Source organism: Ambystoma mexicanum, chromosome 10, assembly GCF_040938575.1.
Source record: "Ambystoma mexicanum isolate Mex_15411 chromosome 10, UKY_AmexF1_1, whole genome shotgun sequence".
Lineage (NCBI taxonomy): Eukaryota > Metazoa > Chordata > Amphibia > Caudata > Ambystomatidae > Ambystoma > Ambystoma mexicanum.
In genome coordinates, this window is record NC_090932.1 from 296,948,730 (window position 1) to 296,961,537 (window position 12,808).

A 12,808-nucleotide genomic window follows, 5' to 3' on the forward strand; every position below is an offset into this window, starting at 1 on the left:
CTTTCTCCTAGTGCAGTTTGTGGCATGCCCCTTCAGCAACACGTTTGTGCGTATTGCGCAAGCGTGGTAATCTAGGGCGGCCCAGAGTGTGGCGCGACTCGTGATTTGTTGCCGAGTTGGGGGGGGGGACCCTCAGCATGGCTTGAAGGGGCCCCCCAGAGCTTGTGTTACGCCACTGCTGATGAAAAATAACTACCTAAAGGTGAAATGTCCCATTTCGATACTGCAAGTCCCAGGGAAAGCATTCATATTGGTTCTTGGAGTTTAAAACATGCACACCTTTTAACATTTTCAAAAACGCTATTAAAAGAAAATATCCTCTCTTGGTTTTTTTGTGTTCTGATTTTATGAAAGCCAAATGCCATTCGTCCTGTGCAATTTGGGTGATTATGCAAAGCCAATTTAATGAAATGTGCATATTTCTCTACGATATGCTTATTTCTGGTGGCGTCACATCCCATTGCGTTTGTTGATGAGTCCCCCACTTTAATTTTTAAGACTTGACCCCTGCTTGCTGCTATGCCCCTGGGGTTGTGCCCACAAACAAGAAGTGGAAGGGTGCTATAATCGCTAGTATGAATTTGAGCCAAGAAGCGGCAGAGTGCAATATCTCTGACACTATGTTGTACTTCAGAGAACCTGGGTGAGACTACCGCCCCCGCGAAAGGAGTAGCCCTGGCACTACATTGTTTGTACTGTCCTGATACTATTGAGCTAGACGAGTTGCAAGAAGGACACCCTTGTGCTGTCATAAATACACTTCTAGGCCCTGCAGGCGATTATCCCGACACCGTCCATGTAGTGTCTGATGCACAATACAGAGTGTCTTAAACTCAATTCTCCGACTCACACTGAGCCAGTGCAAAGCGTGCAGCACCGGGGAGATGTGAGCTCCATACGGTGACCCAGTGGCTACCGGGGCAGCCAAATATGATGGGTGGGTGCTGTCTACCTGAGAATGTGCAACAGAAAACCCGTATCCCTGTTATATTACAACAGGTGTCATCAACCTTTGGCTCTCCAGATGTTTTTGCTACATTTCCCATCAACCCCACCAAGCATAGTCAATTGTGAGGGATCATGGGCACTCTAGTCCAAAATATCTGGAGAGCTACATGTTGCAGACCCCTGTATTAGGAACACTGACGCCTGACGTTTCACCCAGTCCTCACAGAATTGTTTTTAGTTTGTTCTGAGAGATGAATACACCTTTATTGTTGCAGTTACGTCCTCAGTCCTCATGGGAATTTACCCCAACCCCATCCTGACAAAGTTAAATCATGTTCTTGAAACGCGCTTCTGTGTCTTGTGTTTTATGGTTTCAATGCATCTAGAGACTCTGAGACCGGTGTAACTTCAGGACTGTCTGTCATCTGACCGTGTAAGGTTTTTGTGACATGAGAGTGTCTGCAATACTGTCAGGTCACTGCTGAGGGATCAACTGCTTCAGACTGTAAAAGTATTGTTTTAAATGGTTTATTGTACAATTATGGCTAGGGCTTAAGGTGGACTTTATGCTAGAATGGGGGATAATCAAAACCCAATTACCTTTCCTTCCATCATCCCATCACTCCCGTTACCACTAGTCCTCTGTATGTCCCTTCCACGTTTGTTAGTGCTTCCTTTCAATGTCACAGGCAAGCAAAGGGAAGTTGGGGTTTGTCCTTTGAGCCTTGGTGATTTGAAACATTGTTGCATGTTTAATTGTTCTGTACCGCGTTGCTCCGCTCCCATGTGGAGTAGCGCTACGATTCTGTGATGTAGGTTCGTGTTGGGTGGGTAAGTCCTCGTCTCGGTCTTCAAAGCAGAGTTTTGGAATGGAATGCACACTTTCCTCAGAAGGCCACCATTGTTCAACCAAAATTAGGTGGCCTGTATGTCTTTGGGGACCAGTGGTTTTTAGTGGTAAAGTGGTAAGCCAGATATAGGGGATTTGGGAGGCTTGCTAGTGCGACAAAAAGGTTGAGAGCAGCAATACCGGCATGGCACATTTTAATCTGCCTTAATAAGTTCCTGGAGAGAATGTGGAAGCTGAACCACCAGCTTTGAGGGAGTGTGAGGGGGGGTGGGGGGGTTAGGGGGGAAGTGGGGTCGGGATGGGGGCATAAAAACTAGCATCACAGTGTTAAAGTAGAAAGTTAATGCACTCACCTTGCACAATGACACATTTACCCACTACACAATGCCAATAAATCAAAATTATTCCAGTTGAGTTTCATGTTATTCAAATATATTTAGAGTTCTGTTCGCAGCGATTGCTTGATCTTTCAATGACACAATTCATGCAGCAACGTGTTTCACATGTGTGTATTTTCACCTCATTGGACCCTTTCGTTTGTGCCTGGGGAAGAGCGCCTGGGGAAGAGCCCCTTGGGAACGTTATATTGTAGTATTTTTAGCAGGAGTGGGTGTAGAGAATACTTTGGTAGGGTGTGCTCTGCTCGTATCAGCTGCTCGTGGCACGTCACTCGGATGCACCTCCACGGATCACGATAATGCCGTTACTGGGGCAACACTGGCATGACGCAGCAGACATTTGTATCGTAGGATGTGATTAAATGGGGCCGTTTGGAACTGATTTGTCCTGGTTGAAATTAACATGTCAAAGTTTAAACTGACAGCAGAAAAGATTGATTTGAACTCTGGCACGTTTCTGGTTTATTTCCATTGCGTATTTAAGCAGCAGCACCCCTGACAGGTTGAAACAGTGGGACTCGCTTTACAGGAATCACGCTGAAGTGTTTGAGCAACACTTGAATGTGCTATGCAAGAAACCCGGAAGGTGATCACAGCATCCTTGCGTATACTCTTATTGTTATATTTAATGCTATAGTAATTCTGATTGCTATTTTATTTAAGGGTCACATGAGCACTGACCTGCAATATATATCCTGCCAATTTCTTTTTTAAATGGCGTCATGTATCCTGACCTATATTGTCGGTATTTTTCTCCAGTGCTGTGGGGCACACTGTCTCAAGTTTGGCTTCAGTGATGTATCGCAAACGTTGGTCCTCTGTGGATCCACGGTTGGCATCAGTTCCTTGTGGAGCACATGCCCGATTTGCTGCAGAGAGATGGGCGCGTGCACTGCGGCAGATCTCGCGCCTTCGTTATTGGAATCTCGTGTGCTCCCTTTCACAACTAGCTGTAAAACCTTTGGATCCTTTTCCACTTTTCTCCTAGAAGCTGCTATTAAGCGCATCATTTCTAACCATTATTTGAACCCGCCTCCCTTAATACTTCAAAGAACCATCATCTTGCTTGCGTCATCATTCTCTCTCCCATTGGGTCTGGATAATTACATCCTACCATTCTGAAAGTTCACCAGCCTCCACTTCCCAGGTATGAGGCGTTGTTCTGCATAGGAAACAGTTGCCAACTTTCCTGTTGAAGCACTGGTGCGGGATCCAATATGTAGTAGGTGACTGCCACCCATGCTAGTGGCCCAGGACTGAAAGAGATGGCTTCTAACTAGGGCAAAGATCACCTAGCACACAACAGACCATGCTGAAAAGAAAGGCCTCTAATGCTATTAGAGCCCATGCAGGGGCAAGGGTGGGGGGGACAGAACCCTCAACTCAGGTTTCTGTGATCTAGCTTTTCCAGTTCCTAGAGTGAACACATCACAAAGGGAACCTTTAGAATGCTGGCTTTTACAGGTGGCTAGAGCCTGCATTCCAAGCATGCCGCCGATTGAATAACGAGAAGCATGAAATGCAGGCTCATACTTGTGGTTAGAACTTGCTTTCCACACTTTCTAACTGTCTTATGAGAAGAAAATCTACTCTTATTAGTCAATAAACCCCAGGCAGGCGTAATGTAACCGTTGCTAATTGCCCGCCAGTCCGAGGTAACCACCTGAGCAAAGTGAGACCCAGAAAAGTCCCCCTGCCTTGCTTTCATCAGTATTATCTCCTATGGGCCAAAACCTGGTGTGGTAAGGGCACATTGATGGAAAATTCAGTCAACACTAAAACGAAATTCATCAACTTCTAGAACTTTTGTCCATTCTAATCCTTGAAAAGGATCCTGGCTGCATTCAGCTAAAGCAAGACCAGCCTTCTACACAAAAATAGCAGTTGCTAAATTTTATAAACATCAGGGGTGTTGATTCGTGCCACTCCAGGGAGGACGATTGAGTACAACACTCCAAGATAGTAAGCCAGTTATAGTTACATCAAGATGGAATCTTAGACACACAAACAGAAGAACGTGCAAATATGTGTTTGTGTATTAACGGGGAACAAGATTGATCTACCACAAAGTAATTGCTGTCCTGAAGATGGCCCCATACTCATTTTAGTGACCACGGTTGACAAAAGTGTTATGTTATAATGGGCCGAAACATATGTCGACTGTCTAAGGAAAATCTAATGTTTTTTTCCATGTCCAAAATGCATACTCTGATTGAATGTAATGCAAAACGTTTTTTCTTAACGATAGAACTCCCCTGTTAGATGTGATAATTGAAGACTGAATGGTATGATTGATAATCAATTTTGAAATGTTTTTTAAGATTTGTAAAACCATTAAAGAGATAGATTTTTTGTGCAATAAGTTGCAGTGTTTGACGCAATTTTTCTCAACAAGGCGACAACCTAAACAATGATGCAGATAGGTTGCCTTTAACTCTCACTTGAGATCCATATAAGACTAAAAGAGAGGGGTAGTCTATCTGTCTTTCAATTTTTTCTGGAAAATTCAGTCATACAGGGACCCCCGTTTTTCCAACAAAAATCCTACGCTAAAGATAGCCACCACGCAAATGAAAGCCAAGGTTCCTAGTGGAGGCCTTCTTCCATTTCCGTTATGTCAGCGTCAGAAGGTGTGATGGTGCAGAAGGGCAAGTGCAGAAGAAAGAGCAGTGGGTGTGTGGCTGAGCAGGTTACTGCTCTTAACTTAATGTAATACATATTTGGTGTGAGCCGGTTCCAGTGCTAGATGGGGCAAGGGATGTGGGAATTGGAATGCTTGAGGAATGTGGGAGAGCACCAGCAGCCTTCGGCTTGCTCTCAACAGGACGGTATACTGTCTGGTATAGCTCGAATTAGGAGCAATATGGTTGGCTGCTCATGCCAAACAGGATACTAATTATCCTTCAGTCCATTAAGGAGGGGCAACAGTCCTGGCATGCTGCGTTCCACGTGTATGGAGACTTGGTGCCCCCTAGAGGTCGCCATACATGTTACCCTCTGTCCTGCTTCCATATGCCAGGCTGTCAGTATATTCTGAGATGCCCCCAGATCAAGTGGGTCACACACCGCATCAGCCTACATGAGTGATGGGAACGGTTAGGGAATCTTAGTCCAATTGAATGTGAAGCTATGCTGCACTGGGATTCCTACAGACACTGTGTGTATATATATCACATTCATGTAGATTTCATCATGAAAACCAGACTGTCTTCAAACGAAAACAAGGAGTGCAAGTCTTTTGAGATAAGCATCTTTTTATTGCTCTCAGGAGATATTGCAAAACATGATCCAATTCTGCTATGGGTTTGTAGAGTTCCTAAAAGGTTATCAGGATTTAAAACCAGAATTAACTACTGGGAACCGCAGCAAGTTTTTGGGATCTACCAAAGTTATAGATCTTTCAGTAGAGCAGAAACTAAGTGGCACTCTTAGAACAAAAGTCCATGGACAAAGCATTATGTATTATTAAATGGTTTGGATACAATACAGCTCTTACTACAGCGCCAATCGCACAGCTGCATTGAAATAAGAGACATTTATCAACAATATGTTATTGAAATCTATACCTGTAACAGTAATATTAAATCTGCTGTGGATATGTCAGTCTTGCTCATGAACAGACCTACTCGAGAAGAGATTACAATACCAAATCAAAGTAATGGACTGATTCAATTTCACTGATATCCTGACAGTGGCTAATGTCAAAACGCAACCTGCACTCCCAAAGTCCAAATTTGCTTCCCCACCTGCACATGATAGCAGATTCTAATACTGGCTCATGTCTGGGTAAAGGAGGACGCCCATGAAAGTGGAATCGTTAACATTGTCGGCGTAGATCCCATTGTAAATTTCTTCGCCATATACTTGCAGCCAGATCTCTTCTCCGGCCTTCAGGTGAAGCAAGACAGACCCTGAGGCCTGGTCCACGTTGTTGGCCTGGAACTGATCGAAGGTGAACATGATTGGCTTCTCGCTTTTATACAGGCTGACCTTCACATCTTTCAGGTACACGGTGAGGTGGTACGAGAAGAAGTAGGTGCCAGGAATTACACATGTGAATTTGCCAGTGCTCTCATCGTAGTGCTTCTGCTCGTTGTAGAAGATTTTGGTGAACTTTATCGGCATGTTGGGTGGTGGTGCCCGGTTTTGTAGCCCAACACTGAATGCTGACTGATGCATGAAGGATCCTTCGCCTTTCTCACCCTTCAGCCCTGAAGTTCCTGGCAATCCTTGTGCGCCTTCGGCACCTGTTGGCCCAATCGCTCCCTCATCGCCCTTTGAACCTTGTTCACCTGTAGGTTTCAAAAACAAATACATTTACATTAAAAACTGTTTTTATTATGGAATTTGGGGGTTAGACATGCATTCCCACCGCAGGCACTCACCCCATTGTGCTATCGCACTGGCTCAATATCCCAAAGACGAACACAGATCCAGAACCCCATCTAATATAGCATCCTGAATTTGTTGCAGTACATTGAAAAGTAATTGCTATAAAATGAGACACTTGGAATTCATTCAGAAAAAAATTAATGTGCAGCATGCTTATTGATGGGACCTATTTTTCAGGATGTGTTTCATGGCTAACAGATTGAGAAACATCACAGAACCTAGTATTTTTTGCATTTCTGGCTTCATAGTTGATTTTGCTACAAATTGTTAACATTTTCGCCTCGATCACACACTTGATATCATGGGGGTCAGCGTTCACGTTTTATTTCGTGAATGCAGAAATGTGTTGTGCACGCACTTTGTATTCAATTGACTCTTGGCTCATCTTTCAAAAACGTAGATGACATATATTTGACAACATCTTAATTTGTAGAACAGTTCCCACTTTTAGGATGTTTCATCTCTAATCATGTTGGAAAAATGGGACAAAATGTCAACAGAACCACATAAAGTACAAACATTTTTGTCGCTGAATTGGAGACACTGAAATGGTAACTTGGTTGACCGATAGTAGCAATCTTGCCCAAAAGACCGAAGTAGAATATGACACATTTTATAATTTTGGCACACGATTTCCATCAATCGGCCAAGTTCACAATTTGATGTTCAGGTCCTGGCACATTAGCAAATATCTGCAAGGCAAGTTCACTTTTTGTCAGGTTGATCAATGGAAACTCGACTGAAACTATGAAGTCATTGTAAATTGTTGCGGCTTGATCAATCTAGCAAGATTACATTGGCTAAATCCGAGTCTGAAAATGTGAATTAATATGTGAAATTGACATAACCTGCTAATGAGTTTAACATTCACTGTAGTCACATTGTAAGACTATTTATCTATTCTGTGAAAATCAAATAAATGAAATACCTGAAAAGGTTAAATTATAAAGCCTTTAAGATGTACAGTCCTGCATAGCAAAACAATCAAAAACCTAAGAAATCACAAATGTGTAATTTAGAAACAGACAAATGGTAGCTTTGTTCGCTTGTTGTAATAAAGTTTAAATGTTTTGTAAACATGGATTTAAAAGAAACACATGCATGTGTGCAAATAATGTAAGGATCCATTCATATTGTTCTAAACAGCAGATTCTTCACATTCTGTGATCTCCATTTTGATTTCAAAAAGGTACACCATTTATTTATTTGCATTTATAGAGCGCGCAAAACAGCCAGGAGGCATCATGGCGCTGTTACAAGAAAGTGGCTTAGTTACTTTACAGGGAAAGTGGCTAGGTTACATTAGCCCATACATGAGTTTAGAAATGCATGATTGGTTACACATGTGATGAAGCAGCACAGGGTTGCATGTTGAGCTGCATATCATGATTAAATATAAATAGGATACAGTTGTTCGTCTTCGGGCACACAGAGGTAGCTGCGTAAGGGCCTTAGTGGCGGTGCATGAGGTTTTTAAACAAATAGTCTGGTTTTGATTTGCAGAAGGTGAGATGGGAGGGTTCAGCTCTGAGAGCACATGGGAGAGAGTTCCAATGCCTGGAGGCAGTGAAGGGGAAGCTAGCACCCCCAGCTCTGGCACACTTAACTCTAGGAACAGGCAGTAGGTTGGTGTATGGTGTTCTTGTGGGTCTGGAGGCAGGTGGAATGATGACTCTATGGGAGAGGTAGGCAGGTGCTGTGTGGTGGATGAACTTGTGAGTGAGGGCATAAAGACCCAATTGTCCTTTTTTTACATGTTATTATTGTGCTGGTTAGTTCAAACCTTGTACAATAGAAAAAAGAAAAGGAAATCGGAAAATGTGTATAGAAACATAATTGACCGTTTAAAATGTTTACAAAACCAGAATAAAAATACAGTTCAAACACATTCTCACCACTTAAAACATAGATACAATCCCTCCATATTCCTTAATTAGATAATACCAGCTCCAGTAATACATCAACATTTAAAATTAATTAAATCAATTGCTTGATTTTTTTTTTTTTACAATTGAAATTAATGGAGCAATTTTGGTTCCACTATACACATTTCTATACAGTTCAGCAATACTAGTACCTACCCCTAAACATATTTTCCACAACATGGGGTTGTTCACAAAAGCGACAAGATTGTGACGCGTGAGGAAGAGCATTCCTTATGCCCAGAGCCTCCCTTTTTAAAATCAAATTTAGCCTAAACCTCATAAAAGCGTTCCTATACTTAAAATCTGCAAAGATCTCAAAATATTTTGAGCGAGTACCCAATTTTTGTTTTCTTGTGCCATAGACTCATAGTGTTTATACTTTTTCCTCCCATCACAGGTTTTGCACCCATCATATTGGTATAATTTCCTTTTCACCAAATCACAATTGGTTTCTAAAACATCTTGCTTTAAATGTATGAATTCTAGGAGATCTAGGCTGTTTTTCTCGAGGTGCTCCAAAATTCCTCCCTTATCTTTTCTCATTTGCTTACGCAGATTATAAAGGTTGTCCCCAGTTGCCAACAAAATGCGCTTATACAGACAACCATCCATGACTAATGAGCCATTGAGGATGTTGGGCCCAATTCAAATCGCAGAACGGTTACAGAAACCCATTTGGGCAATGCCAAAGCCTAATGCCAGATTTTTCCCTCCATCCACTCCAATAGAGCTGTGTCCAGCTGAGCTGAACTCTATGAACGGTTACAGAAACCCATTTGGGCAATGCCAAAGCCTAATGCCAGATTTTTCCCTCCATCCACTCCAATAGAGCTGTGTCCAGCTGAGCTGAACTCTATGCCATACCTCACTGTGGGAACGACTTTGGCTAGATGGAAGTTGATCAAAGGCATTATCGTAAACGTTCTGTTTCTCAAATTCTTAGATTTCATTTGGACCCCAATTTCCACTCAACACCAAGTTTACACTTGGATCCGGAGAATCTAATAACCTTTGTTTTAATCACACTTATCTTCAATTTGTTTTCAACAAATATTAGTAAAATTGGTTAATTAGACATTGGGGGCCCACTTCTGTATTATCCATAAAGATCATGTCATCAGCATACGTGATCCAGGAAATTCTAGTATCCGCTATCCTTGGAGACAAAAGCCACTTTCTGCAGGTACTCACCCATGTCTGACAAATATAAATTAAAGAGAGAGGGTGCCAAAACGCAATCCTTTCGAGGTGGGAATTTATTTTGATAGCTCATCCTGCATGTTCATGTGGACTCATTTCATTGCATTTCGGAATTTTGTATAGCGCATATCCGTAGGTAACTGGGCAAAGAAATTGCATCTGGGCGCAGATAGTATTTCAACTGGAAAAATAACTGACATGAGCTACTATGTTTTAAATAAAAAAAAATGTTTTTAGTTTTTTTCTGAACACTAGCAAGGATTTAACTTCACGGAGCTCATATGGTAGGGCATTCAACACTCTAGGTCCTGCATGCGAAAAGCATCTGTCACCCCAAGAAAACGTAATTAGAATGGGGGACCTTCTAAAGTCTTTGCTTAGACGCAGACAACGTTCAGGTTGATAAGCCAAGATTTTTGACACAAGGTATCTCGGGGCTGCTCCTTGCATGCACCTGAAAAACAAACAGAGGGTTTTAAACAGCACCCTCTCTTGTATGGGCAGCCAATGAAGGTCTCTCCAAAATTGTGAGATATGTGTCGTTTTGGCAGAGAAAATATCATCCTAACGGCCACGTTCTGTGCAACCTGTACGTGAGGAGTTTGTTTCTTTGGAATACCTATAAGCAGTGCATTACAGTAGTCAAGCCTTGAATCTACCAAGGCACCGACCATCATGGGATAATCTTTATGCGATATCAATGGTAATAGCGGTTTTAGCAATCTGAGTTGGTAATATACAGATTTCACTGTATCGCTAATCTGTTGATTACAACTAAGATCTACCTGCCAGGTGCAGACAAGGTTTTTAACCGTTGAGGTGAATGCTGTCAGGGTCTCAAAAAGCTCAGGACTAGACACCTGTGACAGAGTTCTTGCCAGTTTTTTGTTGTTGATCGAAGCAAGATGATCTTGGTTTTATTTGGATTGAGCTGGAGCTTGTTGGCAACCATCCAGCTCTTAATTTTTCTGGCACAGGCCAACACTTTCTGTATGGCTTCCGTAGGTTCAGTTAGGCGTACATAGATCTGTGTGTCATCGGCGTAAGAGTGGTACAGTAATCCAAATTCAGCAAAGATTTCCAGCAAGGGGTGGATGTAAATATTAAAAAGCAGTGGTGATAATGACGAGCCCTGGGGGACTCCATATCTGACTGCCAGGAAATCTGAGATAAAATTCCCCAACTTAACCTGTTGGGAGCGATCATTTAAAAGGGAGGTAAACCATTTCAGGGAGGCATTTAAGTATCCCAAAGTGCACGGTATCAAAGGCAGCCGAGAGGTCCAGCATAACTAACATGTTAATGTCCCCCTCATCGGCTGCCTTCAAGATATCAGCCAAGACGGACAATAATGCTTTCTCGGTCCATGACCAGGTCTAAAACCAGATTGATACAAATCCAAAGTACCCTGTTCCTCCAGATGAGCCTGTAATTGGATTGTAACAACCTTCTCCAAGATCTTGGCCAACCAAGAAAGGCCTGCAATAGGGGGTAATTTGAATAGACCTTGGGATCCAAAGTATTTCTCTTCAACAGAGGTGTGATATATGACCACTTTAGCTCACTAGGAATACAACCTTGCATTAATGAGGCATTTAGAATAGCCAGCAAGGGTGCACTTAGCACTTCCGCATGTTTTCTTGCTAAGTAAGCATGGATCGGGTCATAGATGTAGTTGGTGGGTTTTAATTTGGAAAGAAGACTGCTGATCATATCCAATTCCACCGGTCTAAGATCAAACTTTAAATATGTTTGGTCCGATTCGCACCCCATATTGGTGTTCAAATGAGTGCTAGATACTGACAGTAATGATGTATTTGAGTGTAAACAAATGAAGATAGTAATTCCCCCCGAAGTTTCCAGGCTCACAACTTATTCCATAGGCGGTCTCTATCTTCCATGTTGAAAGCTAGGGATAGGTCTATATGAAAGCCACTTACAGCGATACACTGTCTTTGATAGACGGTTTTTGACAGACAAACTCCATAATGAGACCATTTAGGGTAGTGCTCACCCTCTACCCCCCTCCTGAATCCAGTTTGGAAATCTACCCTCATTATTGGCCCAAGTCTCAATCGCCTCTAAAACCAAGGCAGCAAAAGGTTTGCTTTCCACAACCGAAAGGGCGATAGGTCTATAATTAGTGGGATTGTTTCTATCGCCCTCTTTGTGGATAGTAATAATATTGGAGATTTTCCAATCATTAGGCAAAAGCTGATCGTAATAAAGTGCCATAAAATTACTGGTCCATATAGCCTCACTTATAGGATTCAATTCAACTGCATTCTCTTTCTGTTTTAGAAGAAGACACAGAAATACTCAACATTTGTTCTCCATATTTTGCAATACAAGATGGCAATGACTCTTCAGCCAATTTTTATAGTTTTGGTACAGTTTATGCTTTTTTGTCATTTGTTCTAGGTCTGAAAGCGTTTGTCTATTTAACCGTCTAATTTCCACTCATAGTTCTTTTTTTTTTTTTCAACTGTATTTGATAGTCAAAAACATGAAAGTGGTTACACTTTAGGCTCTTATTCTGTTGGATTCTATCAATCTGCTCCTGTATAAAGAGTGAAAAGCTATCAACCTTAAATTCATAACTTTATTGTCATGTTGGTAAACAATTGTAAATCCTGAGTGTTGTGAAATGTTATATTCTTATGATTCCCTGATACCCTATTCCTATTATAGGAATATGACAGACTCACTGCTGACGTGCCTTCAGTTCTTTCCCTATCCCAATTTATATTCACAGTCAACATGTTATGGTCACTTTCTGAAGTTTCCATAACACTCAGATTCATACATCTTTTGTGCAAGAAATCTGACATAAAAATGTAATTGTTCCTAGATGAAAGGGGGCCCCTATACCATGTTTGTTTACTATGGATATCCCCACTTAGATTGCCATTCAATCGAATGAGGCCCCACTTTTCCAAACAGGCATTCCAATGAAGCCCATGCATTCGTTTTTGTACAGAGTGCAAATTATTACCATAATAGCTGCTTTTCCAAACACATAGAATTATAATCTTCTGCTACTATTATCTCCTACTTGATAGCATATTAATTTCAGATTTTAGGAAGGAGTCTAA

At 41.8% G+C, this 12,808-nt stretch overlaps 1 protein-coding gene across 4 annotated transcripts in view; it reads right to left on the reverse strand.

Moving 5' to 3' along the window:
* Positions 1-5,432: 5,432 nt before the first annotated feature.
* ADIPOQ (adiponectin, C1Q and collagen domain containing) overlaps positions 5,433-12,808 on the reverse strand; it is a 114,039-nt gene continuing 106,663 nt past the window's right edge. For all 4 annotated transcript variants that reach the window (XM_069617867.1, XM_069617868.1, XM_069617869.1 and 1 more), the window contains one exon: positions 5,433-6,488. In XM_069617867.1, coding sequence (XP_069473968.1) covers positions 5,962-6,488 — 527 coding nt within the window. In that variant the 3' untranslated portion in view covers positions 5,433-5,961. The remainder of the gene's footprint in view (positions 6,489-12,808) is intronic.